General features: G+C 41.6%; 1 protein-coding gene across 1 annotated transcript; it reads left to right on the top strand.

Moving 5' to 3' along the window:
- The first annotated feature begins 342 nt into the window (after nucleotides 1–342).
- Nucleotides 343–27,539, top strand: trmt6 (tRNA methyltransferase 6 non-catalytic subunit). Its single transcript, XM_043696573.2, has 11 exons — nucleotides 343–717; nucleotides 15,195–15,325; nucleotides 16,406–16,515; nucleotides 16,753–16,844; nucleotides 17,240–17,323; nucleotides 19,092–19,216; nucleotides 21,241–21,587; nucleotides 23,225–23,310; nucleotides 25,004–25,106; nucleotides 25,199–25,285; nucleotides 26,720–27,539. Exons 1-11 carry the CDS (start codon nucleotides 590–592, stop codon nucleotides 26,876–26,878), a joined length of 1,452 nt encoding a protein of 483 aa, XP_043552508.2. The 5' UTR covers nucleotides 343–589; the 3' UTR covers nucleotides 26,879–27,539.

Here is a 27,539-nt window from a genome sequence, read left to right as displayed (position 1 = left end):
GGGGTCTGCGTGATGTTGACGCGTGAGGTATTGGGGTCAAAGGGGAGGGGAGGCATAAAGAGGCGGGGCGTGAGGGACGGACACGCTTGCGCCGGAAAGCGAGCGTTGATTGTTTTGAATGGGTCGGGGCGATGGAACCCAACGGTGACGCGCACGCACGCACGCGCGTGCGTGGTGGGGGCAATACGGGCACTCGGTGACGCGCCTGGATGATGGGAGGCCTGGGTCAAACGCAAGCGTGTGGCGACGCCTGGAACGGAATGTGTGCGTGGGCGTGGGCGCAGAATGGAGTGGGTGGGGTTAAGTGTGCAGGGGCGCATGCGTGCAGCCGTTGACGGAGGTTGGGGTACGGCCAGCACTGGCGCGCATGCCGCCTCCCCATTTCCGGCGTCTCGTGCGTCCGTTTCCAACCGTCAGTCCGAGGAGTACTCGAGCGCCGTGAACGGTCGGGTGGCGGGATCAGTATCTTGTTGTCGTTGCTGTCACTCGAGCACCAGTAGCCCGGCTGCATTAACTTTGGTCCGGGAGGAGGGGAATGGATTGAAGGCGCCTCTCCTGCGTGTGGAGAGTGCGGAAGACGGTGGTTTTGATGTCCGGGCCCGGGGAGGTGCCGGCTCCCGGCGGCGGCGGCGGTGGAGCCCAGCCTGTCAGCGAGGGTGACCATGTGGTGCTCAAGCGGGAGGAGGTGTTTAAGGCCGTGCAAGTGCACAGAGGAAGGTAAGGCACTGGGCCAAACGGCGAGGGGAGAGGAGCGCCCACGTTTGCGGAGAGCTGCACATTGCGCACACACTCACAGCCAAAGTTTCAGCTCGAGTTGCGTTAGATCTTGGACAGTGGGGGTTATTAAAGCACGAAAAAGGTACGGCTGCTGTGCTAATATTTAAGCATTTTAATCATTGGTTTCAGATTTCCCTTCTAATTCTCCAAGGAAGATGACCCAAATTTCTCCAATGTATCTTTGTAACTCAAGTTATTAATCCCTGTCATCACTTTGGCAATACCTGGAATGCTATCACATCCTCCTTGAAGTCTTAGCAGAATGCAGTGCCATCAAAGGTCCACAGATGTAAGGTGCCTGAAGAACCTCTGGTTTGGCTACACTGAGCTGACACCAGGAAGACTAATGTTATTAGTGCTGTGCGATGTGCACCTTCCCCCCCCCCCCCCCCCCACTAACTTATTCAATGTGTATATATCTGGCACTTTGTGCTTGGACCATGACTTGTTTTACAAATCACGTGTGTGCTCAATTTGCTTCTCTTTTATCACGGCTGCAGTTTTTAGATTGGATTCCCTACAGGTTCTTTGGCCCAAGTCCACACTGACCATCCAAAGAGTAACCCACCCAGACCCATTCCCCTGCCCTGCATTTATCCCCCAATAAATGCACCTAACGCGATGGGTGATTTAGAATGGCCTATTCACCTGACCTGCACATCTTTGGGTTGTGGCAGGAAACCGGAGCACCCGGAGGAAACCCACCCAGACACTGGGAGAATGTGCAAACTCCACACAGTCGCCCGAGGCTGGAATCGGACCTGAGTCCCTGTCGCTATGAGGCAGCAGTGCTAACCACTGAGCCACCGTGCAGCCCACTTTTATTACCATAAAAGTAAAGTTAGTTTTTGCATTTGACATGAGGTTTGTTTTAAGTGTCTAGTGGATGTTTGTATTGTGAAACTGATGTCTAGTCTGTCCAATAGCTATTACTGTACCTGTGAGAATGATGGGCGTTAAAAATCTCAAGGTTCAATTCAGAAAAGTGTTCTGGCCTATGTTTATTGCTTGGTCAACATTGCCAAAAAGCAATTTAGTTATTTTATCTGTTACATGTGGGGTTCCTGTCCACAAACTGGCTGTCAGCATTCCAGAAAAGTAGTTAACTGGGTGTCCTAATGTTGCAGAAGACAGAGTGCAAGTTTTTTTAATGAATATGGAAGAAAAAGCTAGCAACTGCAAACCAGTTGCCTATCAGCTGTTGTAGGGAAAATAATGGAATCACTTAAGATATAGTAGGGCACTTGAACATCTTGATGTAACTAAGCAATGTGAAAGAGGAATCCTGTTTCACTAATTTATTCTTTTTAAGGGAGTAGCAATAATATAGATAAAGGGGAGCTGGTAGTTGTATAGTATTTGGCTTTCTAGAAGTCATTTGACAAAGTGCCGTATCTGAATTTACTGCAAGGAGAAGCAGATGTAAGCTTTCATACCTACCACATCTAGCTGTGAATGGTAGTGAATACTCTGGTAATTAAACAAATGAGGATTGAGCCAAGCTGTTCATAATGATTACATATTTCTCCCAGAAATGTGGAAATTTGCCGATAATGTCCTTTTCACAAAAAGCAAAATCAATTCAAGCTGTCTAATTACTGTCTTATTAGTCTATTCTGAATCTTTTGCAGTATGATGGAGGAGGACATGGACAATGCCATCAGTTGGCACTTACTCAGCAAGCACACTGATTACTAACACTTAATTTGGGTTCTAACAGAGCCACTTGGATCCTGACCTCATTTCAGTCTTTGTTTAAACACTGACTAAACAGCTGAGCTCCAGAAGGGAGGTAAAATGAAACCCCTTGACACCAAGGTACCATTTGACCGAATATGGTCAATGAACCCTAAAGATGATGAGGACTGCAGATGCTGGAGATCAGTCGAGAATGTGGCACTGGAAAAGCACAGCTGGTCAGGCAGCATCTGAGGAGAATTGACGTTTTGGGCATAAGCCCTTTGTTAGGAATGAGGCTTGTGGGCCAAAGGGCTGAGAAATAAGTGGGGGGGGGTGAAGGTAGCTGAGAAAACGATAGGTAGATGAAGGTGAGGGAGAAGGTTGGAGGGTGGGGGTGGGGTGGATAGATGGGAAAGGAGATGGACAGGTCAGGTGGGCGATGCAGAGTTGGAGGCTTGGGACTGGGATATTGTGGAGGGAGGGGAAATGACCAAACTGTATAAATCCACATTCATCCCATGTGGTTGCAGGATCCCAAGACAGAATATAAGGTGTTCTTCCTCCAGGCTTTGGGTGGTAACGGTTTGGTAGTGGAGGCGGCCCAGGACTTGCATGTCCTTGACGGAGTGGGAGGGAGTTTGGTGTTCAGCCTCGAGATAGCGGGGTTGGTGGATGCGGGTGTCTCAGAGATGTTCTCTGAAACAATCTGCAAGGAGGCATCCTGTCTCCCCGATGTAGAGGAGACCACATCAGGTGCAACCTCTTAGCCTGGCAAGCCTGCACCGTCTGATTGTACCTCCTACCAAAGATTCACAAACCTGACTTCCCTGGTCGACCCATTGTCTCAACCTGTGCCTGTCCCACTGAAGTCGTCTCTGCCTATCTTGACACTGTCCTGTCCCCCTTAGTCCAGGAACGTCCCACCTATGTTCGGGACACCGCCCATGCCCTTCACCTTCTTCAAGATTTTCATTACCCCTGGCTCCCAATCTCTCCTCTTCACCATGAACATCCACTTCCTGTACACATCAATCCGCCAGGATGAAGGCCACCAAGCACTCCGTTTCTTCCTCTCCTGCCGTCTCACCCAGTACCCTTCCACTGACACCCTCATCCGCATGGCTGAACTGATCTTTCCCAATCCTCCTGCGTCCTCCTTACCAAAGGGGTAACCAAGGGCACCTTGCACGGGACCCAGCTATGCCTGCCTCTTTGTCGGGTACGTGGAACAGTCCATCTTCCGCAGTTACACTAGCGCCACCCTCTCCCACCTGTTTCTACGCTATATTGATGACAGTATTGGCACCACCTCATGTTCCCACGAGAGGTTTGAACAGTTCTTCAACTTTACTAACACTTTCTACCCTGACATCAAATTCACCGGGAGCATCTCAGACAATTTCTTCCCCTTCCTGGATCTCTCCATCACCGTCTCCAGTGACCAACTAACCACTGACATCTACTACAAGCCCACAGCTACCGAGACACCGCTTCCCACCCTACTTCCTGTAAAAATGTCATCCCTTATTCCCAATTCCTCTGCCTCATCTATTCCCAGGATGACCAATTCCACCATAGAAAATCCCAGATGGCTCCTTCCAAGATCTCAATTTCCATTCCCAAATGATTGATGGTGCTCTCCAGTGCATCTCCTCCACTCCCCGCACTAACTGCCCTTGAACCCCACCCCTCCCAATGCAACAAGGAAAGAACTACCCAGTCCTCACCTTCCAACCAACATCTGTATACATTGCATCATCCACCCCCTCCAAACACAGCCTACCACCAGAGGTATATTTCCCTCCCCACCGCTATAAGCGTTTTGGAGAGACCATTCCCTCTGCAACTCCCTCGTCGGGTCTACTTCCCCGGGAACAGCCCATACCTCACTCCTGGCACCTTCCCCTGCCACCATAGGAATTGCAAAACCTGCGCCCACACCAGTCCCTTCATCTCTGTCCAAGGCCCCAAAGGATCCTTCCACATTCGACAGAAATTTGCCTGTATCTCTACCAATGTCATCTACTGTGTCCATTGCACTCTGTGATCCTCTACATCGGGGAGACAGGATGCTTCCTTGCAGAACGTTTCAGAACGTCTCTGCGAAACCTGCACCCACCAACCCCAGCCTTGTGGCTGAAAATTTCAATTCCCCCTTCCACTCTCTCAAGGACATGCAGGTCCTGGGCCGCCGCCTCCACCAAACTGTTACCACCCAACGCCTCCTATTCCGCCTTGGGACCCTGCAACCACACTGAATGAATGTGGATTGCAACAGTTTGGTCATTTCCACCCCACCATTATCCTAGTCCCAAGCCTCCAACTGAGCACTGCCCTCCTGACCTGTCCATCACCTTTCCGATCTATCAGCTCTGACTCAACCCGCTGACCTGTTACCTTGTCCCTCATCTTCATCTACCTATCGTTTTCTCAGCTCGGTCTCTTTCCCCCTCCCCTCCCCTCCCCTCCCCTCCCCAAGCCTCATTCCTGATGAAGGGCCCCTACCCGAAATATCAATTATCCTGCTTCTCAGATGCTGCCTGACTTGTGCTCTTCCAGCACCCCACACTCTACCCTAAAAAAAACTCAAGTCAATAGGTAGCTCTTCACACGAAGTTGTCGAAAGATGTAGGTCAATCATTTCAGTTAGGACATCATTGTGGGAGTTCCTCATGGTAATGCGTTTGGCCCAATCCTCATCAGCTGTGTCCCTAATGAACTTCATTATAAGACTGGAAATAGAAGTGTTTGTTGATTGGTTCAGAACATTATGCATTCACTACTCAGAACTGCAGTAGTCTGTCAATTCGCAGAAAAACTTATCAGCCCAAACCCGGATGCTGTCAAACTGGCATCGTACAACTGCCAGGAAATGACTGACTCCAGCAATCAAGCATTAAACTGTCTCCCACTAGATGTCAATGGCATTACCATTGCTAAATCCCCATCTGTCAACATCCTAGCCAATACTAATTTCCAGTCAACCCTACACATACTATGGCTATAAGAGCAGATCAGAGGCTAGTAATTCTACAGCATTTAAATCACTTCCTGTTTCCTGATGCTTGTTATAGAGTCAGATGTACAGCACCTTCAGTCCAACTTGTCCAATGCGACCAAAAATCCCAACCTAATCTAGTCCCATTTGCCAGCAATTGGCCCATATCCCTCTAAACCCATACTATTCATAGACCCATCTAGATATATTTTAAATGTTGCAATTGTACTAGTCTCCGTCACTTCCTCTGGCAGCTCATTCCATACACGCGCCACTCTCTGTGTAAAAGTTGTCCCTTGAGTCCCTTTTAGATCTTTCCCCTCTCACCCTAAACCTATGCCCTCTAGTTCCAGAGTCTCCCACCCCAGGTCTACTTACCCAATCCACACCCGTCATGATTTTGTACACCTGAGGTCACAGCTCAGCTTTTGACGCTCCAGGGAAAACAGCCCCAGCCTCTGCTGGCTCAAATCCTCCAACCCTGGCAACTTGCTTGTAAATCTTTTCTGAACCCTTTCAAGTAGGAAGGAGATCAGAATTGCATGCAATGTTCCAAAAGTGGCCTAACCGATGTCCTGTACAGGTGCAAAATGACCTGCCAATTCCTGTAGTCAATGCTCTGACCAATAAAGGAAACATACCTTCGCTATCCTATCTACCTGCGACTCTACTTTCAAGGAACTATGAACCTATATTCCAAGGTCTCTGTTCAATAGCACTCCTTAGGATCTTACCATGAAGTGTAGAAGTCCTGTTCTGATTTAGTTTTCCCAAAATGCAGCACCTCTCATTTATCTAAATTAAATTACACCTGCCACTCCTCAGCCCATTGGCCCATCTGATCAAGATTGTGTTATAATCTGAGGTAACCTCCTTCACTGTCCACTACACCACCAATTTTGGTGTCATCTGCAAGCTTACTAACTATACTACTTCTGCTCAGATCCACATCGTTTATATAAATGAAGAAAAGTAGTGGACCCGTCACAAGCCTCCAGTCTGGAAAAAAAACCCTCCATCACTACCATCTGTCTTCTACCTTCAAGCCAGTTCTGTATCCAAATGGGAGGTTCTCCTTTGAGATCTAACCAATCTCCTATGGGGAACCTTGTTGAATGCCTTACTGAAGTCTATCTAGATCACATCCACTGCTCTGCCCTCATCAATCCTCTTTGTTACTACTACAAAAAATCTCAATCAAGTTTGAGACACATGATTTTCCATGCAGCAAGCCATGTTGACTATCCCTAATCAGTCCTTGCCTTTCCAAATATGTGTAAATCCTATCTCTCAGGATTCCCTCCAACAACCTGCCCACCACTGATGTCAGGTACACTGGTCGAAAGTTCCGTGGCTTGTCCTTACCACTTTCTTAAATAATGGTACCACGTTAGCCAACCTCCAGCCTTCTGGCACCTCACCTGTGACTATCGATGATACAAATATCTCAGCAAGGGACCCAGGTACACCTGATCAGGTCCTGGGGATTTATCCACCTATGCCTTTAAAGATATCCAACACCACCTCTGCTGTAGTATGGACATTTATCAAGATGTCGCCATCTATTTCCCCACATACTTATATCTTCCATGTCCTTCTCCACAGTAAACACTGATGCAAAATACTCATAGTATCACTTCCATCTCCTGTGGCTCCACACAAAGGCTGCCTTGCTGATCTTTGAGGGGCCCTATTTGCTCCCTAGTTACCCTTTTGTCCTTCATGTATAAATAAAAACCCTCTGGATTCCCCTTAATCCTGTTTGCCAAAGCTAGCCTACGTCCCCTTTTTGCCCTCCTGATTTTCGTCTTAAGTATACGCCTACTGCATTTATACTCTAAGCATTCACTTGATCTCTCCTGTCTATACCTGACATACGCTTCCTTCTTTTTCTTAATTAAACCCTCAATTTCTCTAGTCATCCAGCATTCCTTCCACCTACCAGACTTTTGTTTCATCCTAACAGGAATATACTCTATGGACACTCATTTGTGAAGGCTTCCCATTTTCCAGTCATCCCTTTACCTGTGAACATCTGCCCCCAATCAGCTTTTGAAAGTTCTTGCCAAATACAATCAAAATTACCCTTCCTCCAATTTAAACTTCAACTTTTAGATCTGGGTCTATCCTTTTCCATCACTATTTTAAAACTAAGAGTTATGGTGACTGGCCCCAAAGTGCGCTCTCACTCACACCTCAGTCACCTGCCCTGCCTTATTACCCAAGAGTAGCTCAAGTTTTGAACCTTCTGTAGTAGGTACATCCCTATATTGAATCAGAACATTTTCTTGGACACTTAAATTCTTCTCCATCTAAATCCTTAACACTATAGCAGTCCCAGTCTATGTTTGGAACGTTAAAATCCCCTGCTATAACCAACCTATTATTCTTACAGATAACTGAAATCTCCTTACAAATTGGCTTCTTAATTTCTCACTGACTATTAGAGGGTCTATAAATACAATCCCACTGGGGTGATCATCCCTTTTTTATTTCTCAGTACCTCCCAAATAACTTCCCTGGATGTATTTCCTGGACTATCCTCCCACAGTACAGATGTAATGCTATCCCTGATCAAAAACGCCACTCCTCCACCCCCACCCACACCCCAACCCCTCCTCTCTTGCCTCCCTTTCTGTCTTTCCTGTACCATTTGTATCCTGGAACATTAAGCTACCAGTCCTGTCCATCCCTGTAATTGCTATGATATCCCAGTCCAATGTTCCTAACCAAGCCATGAGTTCATCTGCCTTCCCTGTTAGCCTCTTGCATTGAAGTAAATGCAGTTTAATTTCAGTCCTTCCTTGTTCTCTGCTTTGTCCCTCACTGTTTGACTCACTTCTTTTGTCAACTGTACTAGTCTCACATTGATCTCTTCAGTATCTCGCTGGGCCCCACCCCCGCTTACTAGTTTAAATCCTCCCAAACAGCTCTAGCAAATCTCCCTGCCAGTATATTAGTCCCCTTCCAACTCTGGTGCAATCTATTCTTGTACAGGTCACTTCTACCCCAGAAGAGATTTCAGTGATTCAAAAATGTGAATCCTTCTCCAATACACCAGCTCCTCAGCCACGTATTCATCTGCTCTATCCTCCTATTCCTCCCCTCATTGGCTTGTAGCACCAGGAGTAATCTAGATAATACTACCATCAAGGCCCTCCTTTTTAAATTTCTGTCTAACTTTCTATATTCTCCCCTCAGAATCTCATCCTTTTCCCTTCCTATGTCATATGTACAATGACCTCCTGCTGGTCCCTCTCCTCTTTGTGAACATTCTGCACCCTCTGAGACGTCCTTGATCTTGGCACCAGGGAGGCAACATGCCATTCTGATTTTTCACCGCTGGCTGCAGGCACGTCTATCTGTGCCTCTGTCTAGAGAGTCCCCTATCACAATTGATCGCTTGGAATCTGATGTTCCCCTCATTAAATTAGAACTTGCCTTGATACCAGAAACTTAGCTGTTCATGCTACATTCCCCTGAAAGTCCATCACCCCCTCCATTTTCCAAAACAGCATACTTGTTTGAAATGGGGATAGCCACAGAAGACTTCTGCACTACTTGCCTACCACCTCCTCTCTCACAGACCATGTTCTCGCTGCCTTTGTCTGTCTTTCTCTCTTTTAAAAAGTGCTGTTGTTTTAATTTTTTTTACCTCCTAAGTTCCAAAACAATGCAACAGCTTATACAACAGTAATTGGTGCTCCTGGAATTCGAGGAAACCACCTCGAACACCTAAAATACCTCAAAAGGGGCAGCTGTTACAGCTACAAATCTTCCCAAACAGATCAGGAGTATGATGGAATAATTTACATTTACCTGGGTGGGTGTAGCACCAACAGCATTTTAAGAAGCTTGACATGATCCTGAACAAAGCAGCCTGCTTGATTAATATCCCATGCACCACCTTCAACATTCACAGGAATTAGGAGAGGTTGCAGGAGGATCAGATGTCTTGGTATGTTAATCGAAGAGTGTTATCGGCTGAAGGAATTGTTTGCAAAGCAGTGTGGTGTCCGGAGCTGAGGTTACCCTGAAGGATTCTCCTTCTCAGCCTCTACCCTCGCTTGAGGCATGGTGATCCTCTGGTTAAATCACCACCAGTCATTGCTCTCTGATGAAAGAGTAGCGCTATGGTTTGGTAAGACTATGGCAACTTGATTGTATAAATACAGCTAGGGATTAGGAAAACAAGCAAAATGATTTGTAATTTATAGTATTGTTCACATTTATTCATGCGGGATTTATTTTGATTGGCTTCGCTATGTGCTGTGTGCTGTTTGACATTTGGTCAGTCAATTGCCCATATTGACCATACGTTCATTCTGGGTACTCAAATACAATCTACAATGCATGAAGAAACTGTATGGCAAAGTTCAAAACAATGGAGTCTTAAGGCTTTATCTGAATAGTATAACCCATAGATCTCTCTCTATGCCTACATTTTTAAAAGAAGGCTATTGATCACTGCATTTGGCACAAATTTGGCATCCTGGTCCAAATCATAACAATATCTGTTATGATTAACAATTACTTACATTCCTGATTAACTTAAATAGCATGAGTACAAGTTATACCATGATCTATAGAAAGTATTACACACAGCTTTTGGGGGGCCAACAGCACTGAAGAGGTTATTGTAATAAACTGAATGTCATTATTTGAGCGAGAATATTGTGATTGGGTACTTATTCAGGAACTGATCAGATGAACATTGTTGGAGAACTGTGGAGGAATTCCCTATCCACCTTGCTACAAATAATGTGTGGCAAAAGACTGGATTAGGTGACAGATAACTTTGTCTCAGGCAGAGATGAACGAAAAAGTTGGAAAGTTTGTTAAAACTTATCAGTTGCTGATGGACCATCAGACTTTTTTTTAACATTACTCTTTGGGTTTGTATTTGAAAATTAAGTGGGAGTTTACAGTTCAAGAATTTTTCAGGTAACATTTATCTCCAGTCGTTAGCTTACATTAGTCATTGTAAGAATCTCAAATTAGAAACTCTGAAGAAATGTTCAGCTAATGTACCTACCTGCAATCAAATGTAATTGTTACTCATTCATATTATTTGACTAGTAATCATAAAGTACCACATTAATTTTACTTCCCAAAAGTGCAGTTACATTAACTTTTGGTATGATTGATTTCATGTACATTCATGGGTATAATGCCTTAAATCACAAATGAGAAAGTGTAATATACATTTCAGTAAGGTCCAATTTAAGAGATTAGCATGTAAAATTAAAGTGCATGGGAGGTAATGTGCTGACATAGACAAAAGAAACTGCTGGCAACAGGAAACAATAGGAATAAACGGGTCTTTGCTAAGTGTCAGCCAGTGGCTTGTGCAGTACCACAGCGATCAGTGCTTCACCCTTGGCAATTCACAATATTAAATGATTTAGGTGAGGGAACTAAAGGTAATATCTCTCAGGTTTTCAGGCAAAAGGCTGGATGGAAGGTTGAACTTAGGAGATTGCAGAGGTGTTTGTGTGATTTGATCCAAGTTGTGGGCATATGCATGGCAGAAAAAGTATAAGATGGATAAATGTAAGGGGTGCCGTTCAGGGAAATCTCTGGTCTGCATGCACCAAACAACTCATGCCCTGTGGTCAACCACTTCGTTTCCCTACCATCCCCAAAGGACATGCAAATCCTGGGCTGCCTCCACTGCCAAATCAAAGCCACCCGCCATCTGGAAGGAGAACAATTAACCTTCTGCCTAGGGATCCTATAACCACACAGCATCAATATTGACTTCACCAGTTTCCAAATCTCCCTACATCCAACCTCCAACTTGGCACTGCTCTCTGGACCTGACCTACCTGTCCATCTTCCTTCCCAATCATCCGCTTCACCCTCCCCTCTGACATATCAAAATCACCTCCTACCTGATCCATCCATAACCATCCCACCAACCTTTCTTAACCCCCTATTTATCTTTTAAGCCCCCCCTTTCCCCTCCAAACTCCCAATGAAGGACTTACGCCCAAAACGTTGACTTTCCTGCTCCTCAGATGCTGCCTGACCAGCTGTGGTTTATCCAGCACTACACTGTTTGACTCTGACTCTCCAGTATCTGTGGTTCTCACTTCCTCCTGTCCACTTCAGTAGCAAAAGCAGGAACACAGATTATAATCTGAATGGCAATGTATTGGGAAGGTGGGTGGTGGAATGAGATCGGAGTGTCCTTGTATACCGCTTGCTAAAAGCAAGTGTGCAAGTCAGCAAATAGTGAGGAAGGCAGATGCTATGTTGGCCTTCATAATGAGCAGATTCCAGCACAGGAACAGGGATGTCTTGGTGCAATTGCACAGGGCTTTGATGAGGCAAAGTCTAGAGTTTTAAGTGTAGCATTTGATCTCCTTATCTGAGGAAAAATGGCCTGGCTATGGAGGGAGTGCAGTGAAGATTTACAAGACTGATTCTTGGGATGGCTGGATCGATGGATAAATCATAGTGATACAGCAGGGAAAGAGATCCTTCAATCCAATTCATCCATGCTGACCAGATATCCTAAACTGATATCGTCCCATTTGGGCCATGTCCCTCTCAACCCTTGCTATTCGTGTATCCATCCAGATGCCTTTTAAATGTAATTGTACTTGGTGCCTCCATCCATATATGCACCACCTCTGCATAAAAATAAATCTGTCTTTCAGGTCCCTTTTAAATCTTGCCCCTCTCAACTTAAAGGGATTGATGGACTCCCCTACTCTGGGGAACAAGACCTTAGCTATTTAACCTATCCATGCCCCTCCTGATTTTATAAACCTAAGAGTCACCCCTCCGCCTTTAATGATCCAGGGGCAAAAACAGCACAAGCTAATCCAGCCTCTTCCAAAGTTCAAGCCCTCTGATCCCAGCAACATCCTTGTAAATCTTTTTTGCACCCTTTCGAGTTTAACAACTTAGAGCAACGAGATCAGAATTGTAAAAGTGACCTAACCAGTGGCCTAAACAGCCACAACATGATGTCCCAATTCCTGTGCTCAGTGCACTGACCAATGAAGACGAGCATGCCCAACACCATCTTCACCACTCTGTCCTCCTATGACTTCATTTTCAAGGAACTAGATCTCTTTGGCAGCACTCTGCAGGGCCCTGCCATTAACTCTTATGTCCTCCCCTGGTTTGCCTGACCAAAATGCAACACTTCACGTTTATCTAAATTAAAATCCACCTGCCACTGCACAATCATTTGAGTGACGAAAAGCAGTGGACACAGCACGGATCCTTGTGGCACATGACTGGTCACAGGCCTCCAATCTGAAAAGCAACCCTTTATCACTACACTGTCTCCTACCTTCAAGGCAATTTTGTCCAGTTGTTCCCCCCATCCCCAAAACGGACTCCACCTGATCTAACCTTAATAAGCAATCTACCATGCAGAACCTTGTCGAATGCTTTGCTGAAGTCCATAGGGACACAGTCTAACACTCTGCCTTCATCAGTCTTCTTTGACTTAACTGAGTCTTGTTTTGGGAGGTGACAGTGAGACACTATTTCCCATGCACAGAACAATGTTGAATATCCCTAATCAGTCTTTGCCTTTCCAAATGCATGTAAATCCTGTCCCTCAGAATCCCCTCCAACAACTTATCCATCATTGATATCATGAAAGGAGACTGGATTGGTTAAGTTTACATTTACTGAAGTTGAGAATGAGGAGCATCTTGTAGAAACCTACAAAATGTTAACAGAACGAGACAAGGTGAATGCAAAAAAGATCTTGCTGTTGACTGGACAGTCCAGAACTAGGGGTCACAATCTTAAGGATACAGGTTCAGCCATTTAGAACTGAGAAGAGGAGAAATGCCTTCACCCAGTCAGTGGTGAGCCTGTGGAATTTTCTGTCACAAACCAGTGAGGCCAGAATATTGGATTTTCTTTCAAGAAGTTAGACATTGCCATGATCATATTGAATGGCGGAGCAGGCTCAATTGGCAGAATGGCAACTCCTGTTTTGTTTCTGCATATCCCTGTAAATATCAGTACAGCTTGACTGAAAAAAAAACTACTTGCTTGTGTGATATAACAAGAAATTTTGTTTAAAGTACAGTTACAAGAGTTTGAGTTATACATGTTTTAAAAAAAACTTTCTTCTGTTCACACACTGAAAATATTTGCTGAAAATATTTGCTTCCTACGGCCACGAAAATTGATAATGGAGCAGTCCAATTATTGCCCCATTCTGACTTTTTCCTGTTATCTCTGCTTTATTTTCACTCTTTAACTCAGAAGTATGAAAGATACTCATTGTGTCCCCACAGCAGTATGGCTGAAATTGGGAACTTGGACTAGAAGGAAAAGTATTATACTTTAGGGCGCTTCATTGTGTTTCAGTTTGTCCTAACCCATAAACATCTTTTATTTACATCTTCAAAATTCATTGCAAATATTTGACTTCCACTGTCTTAAAACTATCATTTTGTTTAACCTGGTGAATTAAACACTTTTTTAGTATGTTGAGTATGGTTACTTTTAAGTGGACCAGAGCCATTCATAAAGTCATGGAGATGTACAGCATGGAAACAGACCCTTTGGTCCAACCTGTCCATGCCGACCAGATATGCCAACCCAATCTAATCCCACCTGCCAGCACCCGGCCCATATCCCTCCAAACCCTTCCTATTCATATACCCATCCAAATGCCTCTTAAATGTTGCAATTGTACCAGCCTCCACCACTTCCGCTGGCAATTCATTCCATACACGTACCACCCTCTGCGTGAATAATTTGCCCCGTAGGTCTCTTTTATATCTTTCCCCTCTCACCCTAAACCTATGCCCTCTAGTTCTGGACTCCCTGACCCCAGGGAAAAGTCTTTGCCTATTTATCCTATCCATGCCCCTCATAATTTTGTAAACCTCTATAAGGTCACCCCTCAGCTCCGACGCTCCAGGGAAAACAGCCCCAGCCTGTTAAGCCTTTCCCTGTAGCTCAGATCCTCCAGCCCTTGCAACATCCTTGTAAATCTTTTCTGAACCCTTTCAAGTTTCACAACATCTTTTCCGATACGAAGGAGACCAGAATTGCACGCAATATTCCAACAGTGGCCTAACCAATGCCCTGTACAACCGGAACATGACTTCCCAATTCCTGTACTCAATACTCGGACCAATAAAGGAAAGCATACCAAACACCACCTTCACTATCCTATTTACCTGCAACTCCACTTTCAAGTAGCTATGAACCTGCACTCCAAGGTCTCTTTGTTCAGCAACACTCCCTAGGACCTTACCATTAAGTGTATAGGTCCTGCTAAGATTTGCTTTCCCAAAATGCAGCACCTCGCATTTATCTGAATTAAACTCTATCTGCCACTTCTCAGCCCATTGGCCCATCTGGTCCAGATCCTGTTGTAATCTGAGGTAACCCTCTTCGCTGTCCGCTACACCTCCAATTTTGCTGTCATCTGTAAACTTACTAACTGTACCTCTTATGTTTGCATCCAAATCATTTATGTAAATGACCGAAAGTAGAGGGCCCAGCACTGATCCTTGTGGCACTCCAGTGGTCACAGGCCTCCAGTCTAAAAAAAAAACTCTCCACCACCACCCTCTGTCTTCTACCTTGAGCCAGTTCTGTATCCAAATGGCTATTCACATGACATCTGTTAAAGATCTGAAATTTTTAAGAATATTTTGTACATATGTCACTGATTTTTGCTATAACTGGGGATGAACTTAATATTCTATTTAGAACTAAATGGATCTCAAACTTTGCTTTCTAGAAAAATCACCTTTGAGAAACAGTGGTTTTACTTGGACAATGCGATTGGACAGCAGTATGGTACCACTTTTGAGGTTTCCAGTGGAGGAGTACTCCAACCACTGAAAGTAAAAACTAAAGAAGTTGCCAAAGGTAATATTGTATTGTAAATTGCATCATGGACATTTTAATATCAGCATTGCTGAAAAATAAAACAATTGTCTGAAGGTAGACATTCCACCAGATAGTGTATACACATGCACACTGTTTGTTCTAATAAATCTTTGTCAGGTTTGACAAATGCCAGGTTTGTAAACCTCTTCAAGGATAATATTCAGTATTCTTATGCTGTGTAAAACTATAATGTCCATAGTGATTGTTCATATGCTTACTCCTTTGTATGGTCCCATCCTCTGCCATAGGATAAAATATGGCCAGGTGATTCAGTCAGGATTTAATTGGATAAAATGCACCTTTTACATTTATAGTTCCAGAACTGACTAAATTATTTCTGACTTGAAATTTAAATCTTGGTTAGTGACTTGGGCTTCCATTTTACGTTTTATCACTTTTAATGGTTGCCTTTATTGAACTGAAAGAGAAGACAAATGTATATTCCCCTTGTTATGTACCAAAGCTAATGAAGCAGTAAAATAAAATTTACTTTCAAAATGAATTGTTATTTGTTGTCCTTTCTGCAAGTTACGATTAAGAATATAGTTTGCATTTAATTTTTTCAGTAAACTGTTTCTTAACTCTGGTGTTTGAAAAGCAGTGATGACTGTGGGTACTAAATTATGGGAGTTGGGTATAATATTGAGGGGAGGGGGTCTAGATTAGTGATGCTGGAAAAGCGCAGCAGGTCAGGCAACATCCGAGGAGCAGGAAAATCGACGCTTCGGGCAAAAGCCCTTCATCAGGAATAGAGGCAGGGTGCCTGCAGTGTGAAGAGAGAAATGAGAAGGGGGTGGGGAGAAAGTAGCATAGAGTATGATAGGTGAAAGGGGGTGGGGATGGAGGTCAGAGAGGAGGGTGGGGGAATATAATATTGAGGGCTCTTCACCACTCAGGTCTGTGTTGAAGCTTGCCATTTATTTCACGTGGAATGATTATATTTTCAACCTAGCACTGTAGCTACATTTGATCTTGGTTAATGCAAGTTAAATGGATTTGTGTGGTTTTTTAGTTTGTTTTAAAGCAGTCCATGATTTGTTTTTCTTTTAATTCTGCCAGAAGTAAATGAAGCTGGTGTTGATAATCGAAACATCATTGATGATGGCAAGTCCCAAAAGCTCAGCAGAGATGACATTGAGGCACTTAAAGAGCAGGGATTAAAAGGTCAGGTAGGGATGACTTTTTGATATTTTTAATCACTGTTCAGTTGTTATTTTAAACCTGGAGCAGGTGGGACTTGAACCCAGGTCTTCTAGGCCAGAGATGAGGGCATTTCCAATGCAACAAAGCCTGAGGAATGACTTTTATACTGGTGACGTCTACTTACTAATAATTTTCTCCACAGAAATTGTTGTTTGTGTCCCCAAATAATTAACTTCTTAAAGCTGAGATTTTATTTTACACAGGATATTGTTCAACATTTGATAGAGAATAGCACAACATTTAGAGACAAAACTGGATTTGCTCAAGAAAAGTACATCAAGAAGAAAAAGAAAAAGTAAGATTCTGTTCTTAGGGTGTTCTAGAGTCTCATGTTGGTTGAAAGAGACTTTTCCTGATTGAGATATCCTGGCATGTCAGTTAAATTGATTTTTTCTCTCTCTAAAAACAATAGTTTACTTAGGCAAATAGTTTATAGTTTTTTTATTGTGAAATCCTAATCGAGTCAGTCTGAGGCACTGCAGTTGCAAAGAAATGTCTAACTGTTAGTGTAACCAAAATTCAGGATCAATGTGCTTAACTAGATTGACTATTTAATATGCACCTTGACATCACAGATTATCAGAAGAAATTCAGTTATGTAACTGTTTAGAATTCAAATAAATGTTAATCTTAGACCTTGCAGAGCAATAAGTCGCAACACCTTCTAATTTAGTTAAATCTTGTTGATAGGTACGAAGCATTTATAACTATCCTAAAGCCTACCACTCGCATAATGGCCATGATGTATCATTCCCGTGAGCCAGGTAAAATTTGGTGAGTAAATAAAGTTGAACTTTCTCTTTTGTTTTTTGATACGAGGCATGATTCAGACTAGTAGCTGTTTTGAATTTTAGCTGAGTCCTTTGGTTTCTGTCTTGACAGGTGGATTTTAACTCCTGCTTTGTTGGAACTGGGCAGGGCATTAAGGTGTCATGGAGAATTATTTACTGTCTACAATGACAATTTAAATCAAGGATGGCTTTTTGAATCTGACCATCTTTTCTAGCTACTTGGATTCTGTTCTGCCAATTATTCCTCCAGTTGCAATATCTTGCTTTTTGACACTACTGAATTTGATCCATTTTTATTAATTTTAAAAATAAAACTTCTTTTGATCTTGGTCGAAAGATCGTTTCTTTTTAATTAAAATAGTTTTTCAGAAAATATTGTTCAGAATGGTCTCTGCATGTATCAAGTTGGTTCTTCATTGTGTCAAGTACCAGTGAAGTAAGTTACGTTGTCGAACCTCCCGAAGCATTATAAATGAAATACAAATCTATGTCACCAGGCCATTAAGCCATAATGTGATGAGGATAGCTAATACATATAGACATGCCCAACAGAATAAGGGGCAAGCCATTTGTGCTGAGATGAGGGCTGTCTTAAATTGGAAGATAGTGAATCTTTGGGATTCGTTAACCAGGAAAGCCATGGTAGCTTGATCATTGAGCCTGCTCAGGACAGACATTGATCACTGTCTAAATTCTAATGACTTTGAGTGTTACAGGGATAGCATGGATAGATATATTTTGAGGTAGATGATCAGTCGTGAGCAACAAGCTTTCTTTGTCACTCTCTTTTCCTGTGTTCTAAAGATATCACTTGTCAGACAACTTTAGTAGTTGTCACATCATTGTGAAGTTCATTATCATTAATCAAGTGAGATTGTAGGTTCAACAGCAAGACCATAGGCTCTGAATATCTGGAATGGTGATGGGTTAGTGGGACTCTCGCTGCACTGTTAATCCAGAGACTCATAATGTTCTGGGGACCCTGGTTTGAATCCTGCCATGGCAGATGGTGAAGTTTGAGTTCAATTTTTCAAAAAATCTGAAATAAGAGTTGTTCACACTAGGTAATGTTAAAATAGCACAGTGGATTATTCAGATAAAAGTTGTAACCATTTGGGATAATTTGAGGTGGATGAAGTTACTTGCTGTGAGGCAATCTTGTTTTAATTCAGTAAGAATTAAGAGACCCATTCTTCTGACCGATTTGCCTGTTTTAAGTCCTTCATTAACTGGTCCAAAGTTTTGTTTTGAATCTGCTTCATTAATAGCTTATGTCTGTGACTAAACAAATGCAATAGCTTGGTTTACTGAAATTAGCTGGTTCGAAATCTGATTTATGAACAGTTGACTTAAAATATGTAAATTTAGAGCCAATAAATGGGTTTATTGAGCACCTGCTGAACACAGTCCCATATTAATTCATATGCATGTTCAACTCTTCGGAGGTGAATAGGCATGTCTGATCCTTTTCTTTTTTGGGCATAAGGAAAGGAATCTCAAGATATTCTATTCAAATCACTTATTATTTTTGTTCTAATTTATGAAACATTACACTTCAATTTTTATCATTAAAACTACTTGCTGAATGTGGTGTTACTTTTTGACTACTTTGTGATGAGGTGAAAAGAGTGGAGGGGGGAGAGAAAGACTGGCTTGCTTGCATAAGCATCTTTAAATGGCATTGTTAATGTTGCTGTATCCCCAACAGATCACCAGAACTAAAACCATTATTAACTAACCATTTTTTTCAGCTACTTAAGGTATGACACACTGGCTCAGATGTTAACTCTTGGGAACATCCATGCAGGCTCCAAAGTAATTGTAGCAGAAACCTGTGCTGGTCTGGTGCTTGGTGCTGTAATGGAGAGATTAGGAGGTAATAAAATCTAAATTTGCACCATATTCGCCTGAGAATTCCTAATGTGTTGTAACTTAATTGAATTGTAGTGAGTTTAGCTGACCTGGTTGATTGCAGAATGTTCACATTTGCATTGACCTTTTAACTGAGTGAAGCTGAATCTATTTGCAGTATATCGTACTGAAGTTCAATTTGAGAAGCTTAGTTGGGAATGATGTTCAAAATTGAATGCTGTACAGGTATACAATCCTTTATCAGAAACCCTTGGGACCAGCTAGTTTTCGGAATTTGGAATTTTTTTAATCTTGGAATAAGTGATGGTTCAACAGTGACACTTTTTTTTTAAAAAAATCTTACCAAACAGCAGACTCACTGAGTAACGGAATTGAGGTCTGCCATGCCCCCTATGTCGCATCTGAATGACGTAGTATCAAGTGGGTGTGAAGTTGGGTTAAGTGTTTGCACGCCAAACAACCTTGTTAGTAAGATTAAAAACTTCACAAAAAAAAAACCTTCAGATTTTGCAGCTTTTCAGATTTCAGGATTTCGGACAAAGAATTGTCTACCTGTACTGTAGAAATGTAAACATGATCTACAATGGATATTTGTGCAAATGAACCTCAAAGTACAAATGTTACGAAGACTTCAGAATATCTTCTTTAATCCGTGCTGTGTTCTTGATTCACTATCATGTCTATTAATCTGCTGATATCACTTCTTTCCTTTTTTAAAAACAAATTCAAATTTTGTGGCACATGTTTAATTGCTGAGTACAGAGTGAACAGTGGATCGGTGAGAGAAATAAGAGTTCACTTCAAAGAATTGCATGTTTGGGTTAGGGATGTTGATGCAATGTTGATTATTTTCGTTAACAAATTAAAAGTTGTAATTTCCTAATTGAATTTCCCTCCCTTATAGCACTTGCTACGTAAGCTTCATGATTTACACATTAGAAATGAATCATTGGCAATGCACTTGGATATCTAAGTGTGCATAAAAACCAAGCAAAAGTATTATTAAGAAAGATCAGACAGTATTAGTTCTGCTAATAAATTTAACACCCGTGTCGAGAAAGCCACAACTTTCCAGTTCTAAATCTCACATTAAATATTATTGGTTTGTTGTGATTTGCAAATTCTAATTATTCTGTCTTCTAATACTTTTTTATTTTGCCCTGTAAGAATATCTTCTGAGTTACTTAGATGTGGATGTAGGTTTGCTCGCTGAGCTGGAAGGTTCATTTTCAGACATTTTGTCACCATACAAGGTAACATCTTCAGTGAGCCTGCAGATGAAGCACTACCGATGATTCCGCTTTCTATTTATATGTTTGGGTTTCTTTGGGTTGGTGATGTCATTTCCTATGGTGATGTCATTTCCTGTTCTTTTTCTCAGGGGGTGGTAAGTCGGGTTCAGGTCAATGTGTTTGTTGATAGAGTTCTGGTTGGAATGCCACAAAATGTTTGAAAATGAACCTTCCAGCTCAGCGAGCAAACCTACATGCAGAACCTCAACCTGAGCTACAATCTTCTCAAAACTCGCTACTTGTATTTGAAAATTCTTCAATTCCACACAATTCCAGCCCAGCCATCAATTTGTTCAGTCAACCTCTTGCCTGCGTTATCCATCTGTCATTCCTGGTATGGTCCCATATTTACTGTAATACAGATGGAAAAGCATTGAGCATGTCTAGTGTTTAACCCCCGTTGAAATCGCCCTTACCAGGTCGGGTGAGACTATTTCAAGCTCAACTCTCATCTTCCTCTGCTATCTACTTCCACCCCACTCCCTGTGGTGGTCCAATCAATCAGTCACCATCCTTATTGTTTGAGGTGCTCATTATCCTCTTTGCCATCATAAGAGCCTCCTGTTTAACTACTAATCTTTACATTACCCACCTTACCAAGCCATCCTTGGTTCAAGAATGACAAATTAGGATTCCAACTGACTATCTTTAATTTGCAAAGTGACCACCTAGCTATCAGTGTTTAAATAATAATAAACTATTTATGCTATGTCTCCTGTTTAACCTTTTTCTGCAGGTTTTGGCTCTGTTATCCACATGTATCCAGGTAGCTTGCCTATCAGGGCAGCGATGGAGAATTTTGGGTTTCCAAAATCCTTCTATAACCATCTATATGATTTCCCTATCAACAAATTGAACAGCCTTCTTTCTGGAGTTTTCTTGGCTGAGAAAGAAACGCTGCAAAAACAAACTGAAGTTATGGTGGAAGAAGGTAATGGGAGCCTGCTGAACATATGCCAGGGTGATGGAATGCCTTGTGGTGAGACCGTGATGGATAACAACAAATCTGAAGAAACTGAGGCCATGGATGTTGCTTGTGAGGAGGCTGAAAATAAAGAAAAAAATTCAGACCGAAAATCCAATGTAAGATTTGTTCCTGTAGGAGGTAATGTGGAATGTTAAATTCGAATGTAACCAATTTCAAGGGCTCAGGTATTTTAAACAGTTACTGTATGTGAGCAGAAATTTTTCCAGATTTTGAGACTTATCTGTTGGTAGCTGGTTCTGTTAATTGATGTAAAGCAACACTAAAATAGTGACAATACTCAATGTTTTAAAGCACATTGATTTTAATGCTTTGCTTTTCTTTTGTGCGGAAAATGGTCATGAACTAAACTGATTCACGAAAGCAGGGTTTATGATATTGTGACCTAGCAAAATGCTAAACAATTGCACTTATTTAAACATTGTGCTGCATAATTTTGCCATTGCGTTTTTTAAATTAAAAAGGTGCTTAAACTTTTGCTTCAGTCACTAGCTGTATTGTAACATTTTTGTGCTAATAACTTGTCCATTTTTAGTTTTAGACACCACTTTTCCAGTTGTTGTCTTATGTTTTGTAAAGTTTGTTTATACTACATTGTTCAACTCATTTTAGGCTCATTTACTGATGCTGCTAGTATGGGAAGTCACTATTTTGTCACTAAGGGTTTCGACATTTTGCTCTGCTTTAATCAAGTACTTCAGTCAAACTAGCAAATTTCTATCTTTCCTAGATATTGTGCTCTATTTAAGATGCTGCTAATTTGCTCAGACCTTGTCAAGCAAAAATAGATCCCAGCAAGTGACCTTCTGACCATAAGAAATAGGAGTGGAAGTAAAGCCACTCAGCCATTCAATCATGTCTGATGGGCATTTCAATGCCACTTACCTGCATTCTCCCCATAGCCTTTAATTACCTGCGAGATTAGGAATTTATCAATCTCTGCCTTGGAGACATTTAATGTCCTGGTCTTCACTGCGCTCGGTGGCAATGAATTCCACAGGCCCACCACTCTCTGGCTGAAGAAATGTCTCCTCATTTCCATTCTAAATTGGCCCCCCCTCTAATTCTAAAGCTGTGCCCATGGGTCCTGGTATCCCTGCCTGATGGAAACAATTTCCCAGCGTCCACCCTTTCTAAGCCATGAATTATCTTGTAAGTTTGTCATCGGATCTCTCTAGGTTATTATGCTTAATGTTTTTAAAGTACATTTATTAAGAAAATGAGCAATTGAAATTTTCTCCCCTCTGTCCAAGATTCATATAAAAATACTGTTGTAAGATCTCAATGTGTAATTTGTTTCAGTTAAACCAAATTGCACAATATCAATATTTAACTTTGAAATAATGTTGCTTTCATAAATTTGGTTAATTTTGAGCTCCACCTGCATCTACATGAGTAGCCAGTAGCTCCTATTATTGTGTATTTTCTAGACCTACAGATACAATTCTTTTCCGATCATGCCCTCCTTTCACTTGGGACTCTATATTTGTAACTGTATTCTGACTGCTTTCTCTCTATGACTTTTTTTTAACATACTTCTGGTAGGAAAACAATTTTTTGTTTTAAAATTCTCAAACTTTAAAGCAACTCTGGATCTGAAACCAAGCCTTTATTTAATTCTCTCCTTTCCCAGTATATTCCAGGTTTCTAACCTAGTTTTATGCTTGTTCTTGTGCAAATTCCAGTCTTCCAAAGTCAAACTGGACTCCATCTTTGGTGACATGTTTTTTCACAGGTTGAAGAGAGGAAGAGTAAACAAGAAGATAGACTAAAGAAATTGCAGGCTGCTGCTGCTGTGCTGCAAGAGAGAAATGCAGATGGGTGAGCTGATGTAACAAATGAACTCCATTATAATTCTGTTGCACATCATTTTTATAAGTGGCAACTGTGATAGTTTGAATGCCCCTGACATTTAAAAATATATGTACGATAGTAATCAACATTTATCCTGCATGAATTAAAATTTGTGGAAATTGCACAAGTAAATAAGCCTTTCAACCCAACCAATCCATTCTACTGTTAATCCTCTGCATAAACTGGAGTCTTATCACCATGTGCCTGACAGTTCCCCTACTCCTGTTATCTTCCTTTGCTTCAAATGCTTATGTCAACCATTCTTAAGCTTTGCGATATGAAGTTTCTGAGGGTGCATTTCACAGTCTCAAAACTTTCTTTGTAATTAAAATAACTTGTTTCTCTGCTTCTACATGCCCACATAATTTTGCATGTATGACCCATTCAAAGTGGACTGCTATCAGATCATTCCTTGTATCGCCTTTTTTAAAATAAGACTCCTTTTCCAAGTCTCTCTCGATTGTCGTATTTCCTCCTAGACAGTGACCTGGTAAATTTGCATGCAGTGTGCATGTTATATTCCCTTTGGTTTGCACCAATTTCTTAATATTTATCTTTCCCCAGAAGTCTCTGTACGTTTCTTTGTTTGCTACCTATGGGCTTAACTATTCCAAATTTGCCCCAGTCAGCTCCTACTCTCCATAAACTAAGTTCTTCTAAAATTCTATCCATATCCTGACTTGCACAAAGTTGCATTCATCCATCATCCTTGTGCTTTTGCTCAACTGTGTTACCTCCTTTTCCTTGGCTGCCACCTTTACTAAAATTCACATCCTTGTGCTCAAATTCCCCTTAACCTTCAGCCCCCTCAGAAATCTGCAATCCTCCAACTTTAGCGTGTCTCACCTCCTTTTACATGTTATCGATCGCCTTGGTCCAAAGTCCTGAAATTCATACCTGAAACTTCTAACTTCTGTGAACTCCTTAAAACCATCTCCTTTGGTCAAGCTTTGGTCACCATCCAAGTGAGCTGAATTTTCTTCACCTTAGTGAGTGACCGGCTTGGAGACAACGTTGCAGGAAAATAGCTGGTAGCCACGACAGGACAGCTGCCCAGCACACTTTCTTGGCCCTTTTGAAGATCCCAAGGCTGAGCAGGAAAACTGATTAGCCACCTGTACCATGGAGATGAACAACCAGTGTACATAAGGCCTCCATGAGGAGTAATATTACCAGCTCACCAGCATTTTGCTGTCTGTAGCACAATCCATTAACATGTGCAGAGGCCGAAATTAATGAGAGGTGGAAACTCTGTGCCATTTTGCACGGTCGTCAGGGTAAAATGCCCCATCCCCTAAAATAGATTTGTGAGCAAGATAATCTGCCTGCAGCCTCTAAAAGACAACTGGATTCTTTGCCCCACTGATCTAAGGGATGTATTACTGACACACCACACTCACGATGTGTTCCTGTGCTGGCTTAGTTATGGGGACCCCATGTGACCCTAAAGTCCACAGGTCTGCCAAGTATTTTTATGTAACACTAGGATTTTTTTATGGTGATAAATGTGCTCTCTAAATCATTTTATTTGTGAATACATCAGCTTTAGTTTTAAATATAATACCATATTTCTGTCCAGCCATTTTATTGGAAATTCAAAGTTAGCTAACGTCAAGTAAATGAAATTGTTTGGAGTTAAATTTGTTTTTATTTCTTCAAGGCTAATTATAGCGAGTCGCCTGTATCCCAGCCCCTTATTACTTTGTCTTTTGGAGTTTGTGGCACCATCTAGACCATTTGTCATCTACTGCCAGTACAAAGAGGTAAAATAAACTACATAAAAGTAGATTGTTGGTTTGATTAAATATTTGAGAACACCGTTCAGTTCATTACCTTGTTCTCTTCCTTCATCTAGCCTTTGCTTGTGTGCTATTCAAATCTACGAGAAAGGGGTGGAGTTGTTAACCTGAGGTTATCTGAAACATGGCTGAGAGGCTATCAGGTAAACTTAAACTAAACTCTGAACAAGTTGACCATTAATGTAGGACTTCAGAGAACAGGTTTTGTGCATCCATGATCTTCTGACTGAGAATAATGTGTCCTATTGAGCTCTGCTGCTGCATGTCCTCTCTTAGGTAGATACATTGTTAATACAGTGGGCATTTTCAGTCGTGTGGTTTCTCTTTAGCTGTGTGTTCCTGAGCCAAGCCATGTTCATTTGTCCAAGATTGTCTTCAGTTTATGCAAATAATTGTTGTTTGGACAGATCCACAAATTTTTCTCCTGTTTTGTTTTGGTGTTATATAACCAATTTTCTTCATGCTAACTCAACTCGCCAGACCTCATCAATTATGTGTTGCATGTGCTCTGTCAATGTAGTTATATTAGATGTTTATTCCATCAAATCTTGTCTGTTTCTCAAAGTCAGATTACCATGGTAACTTTGCTGAAATATTCTTGCATTTTAATTTTAACATAGAAATTCAACAAGTTTGTGGCCATACTACAGAACAGCACAAAATACTTGGTTAATTTTACATGCTGGAACTACTAAGTTTTAGTCCACCCAAATTCAGTTTTTCTGAAGATTGTCTTCAAAGAGAGACCTAATAAACACCACAGAATCACAGCGTTGTTACAATACAGGAGTCGGGAGCGTGGTGCTGGAAAAGCTCTCTGGTACAAACAATCTCCAGAGATTCCCCATAACCCTACACATTGTTCCTTTTCTATATAACTTGCTAATTTCCTTTTTGAATGCTTTGCTTAAACCTGCCTCCACCACACACCTCAGGTTGGCATTCCAGATCCTAACCATCCACTGCATAAATGTTGTTTTCATCTTTTACAGTTTTTTTGCCAATTACTTTAAACGTGTACAATCAGTATTGATCCTCCCATTAACTGTGACATTTTCTCCCTATCTATTCCAGACTGTCCACACTTCTCATGATTTTGAATACCTCTGTCAAAACTATTGTCAGCCCTTTTGTTTTTCCATAGAAAGTAATCCAAACATCTGCAATTAGTCTTTGTAACTGTAATTTCTGCACACATTTCAATGCCTTCACAACCTTAAGGTGTGTCACCCAGAAATGGGCACAGGACTCAAGCTGAAGCCACCTTGTTTCGAACAAGTGCAACATACCCTCCTTTCTCTTGTACTTTGTTTGTATTAACAAAGCCAAGGGCACTGTATGCTTTATTAACCTTGCTCTCAATCTGTCCTGCCTCCTTGAATGACTCGTGTGTGTGTGTGTGTGTGTGTGTGTATATATATATATATATATATATTAAGTCCCTCTGGTCCTGCACTCATTTTACCATTAGCTTTGAATAATTAACTGAAGAAATAGCGTGTTTAAAGAAAAGTATTCTAAACTTCTAGCACTAATTTACAGCAATGTATAAAAATTAATTTATCCAAATATTTCAGGTTTTGCCAAATCGGACTCATCCCAAGCTGACAATGAGTGGAGGTGGTGGCTACATTCTGACTGGTATTACGGTTGCAATGGACAGAACGAAATCAGTTGCCAATATTTCTGAAGAACCTGCAGCCAAAAGACAAAAAGTTGAGGAATCCAAAAGTTAGCTTTCCTCCGAGTACTGTTGCTAAGCCTGAAATTGATTGAGCTTGGAGCTCATTGTAAAGCTCAAATTGCAAATTTCTACAGACTGCTATACATTTATTTTGGTATAATATGGTATGTGTGCCATTTGGAATTTTCTTCGATGTGGAGCAGTAGCAAAAGTGACTTTGCATCTGTGAGGTCGGTGCTGTTAATGCAGAGACAAGTATTGCTATGTACAGTGTACATGTGCAGGATTGGGATATAAAAGAAATGAAACCAAGTATTTTTTTTTTAAATGTGTGCATGCTGCAATTAAATACAAGAAAAGCTTAGGTTCAGAGTTCTAGAAGCCTGCTTGAATAATTGTTTCGGGCAGCCTTAGCCTATTTGACAAACTCTAACTTAACAAAAAGATTATCCAAATTAATTAGGAATTGTGACCACCTGGAACGAACATTGCTTTTTTTTCCACAGTTTCATTCGTATCAAGTTATGGAAACTAACTTCATGCACTGAAGTATTTTTCTTGATGGATTTAGCTATTTTAAATTGATCTTATTTATCATTTGTACAACGGTTTTCATTACTAGTTTATCTGTATTGAAAGTGTCACATCACTGGAATCAACTTTTAAAAATGGAGTTATCTCAAATAAATTCTCAATCAAGATTTTAAACTTGA

Source organism: Chiloscyllium plagiosum, unplaced genomic scaffold, assembly GCF_037043375.1.
Source record: "Chiloscyllium plagiosum isolate Xiang-an unplaced genomic scaffold, Cpla_swu_hap1 HiC_scaffold_10, whole genome shotgun sequence".
In the NCBI taxonomy this organism is placed as follows: Eukaryota; Metazoa; Chordata; class Chondrichthyes; order Orectolobiformes; family Hemiscylliidae; genus Chiloscyllium; species Chiloscyllium plagiosum.
This window is presented reverse-complemented; position numbering and strand designations above follow the sequence as displayed.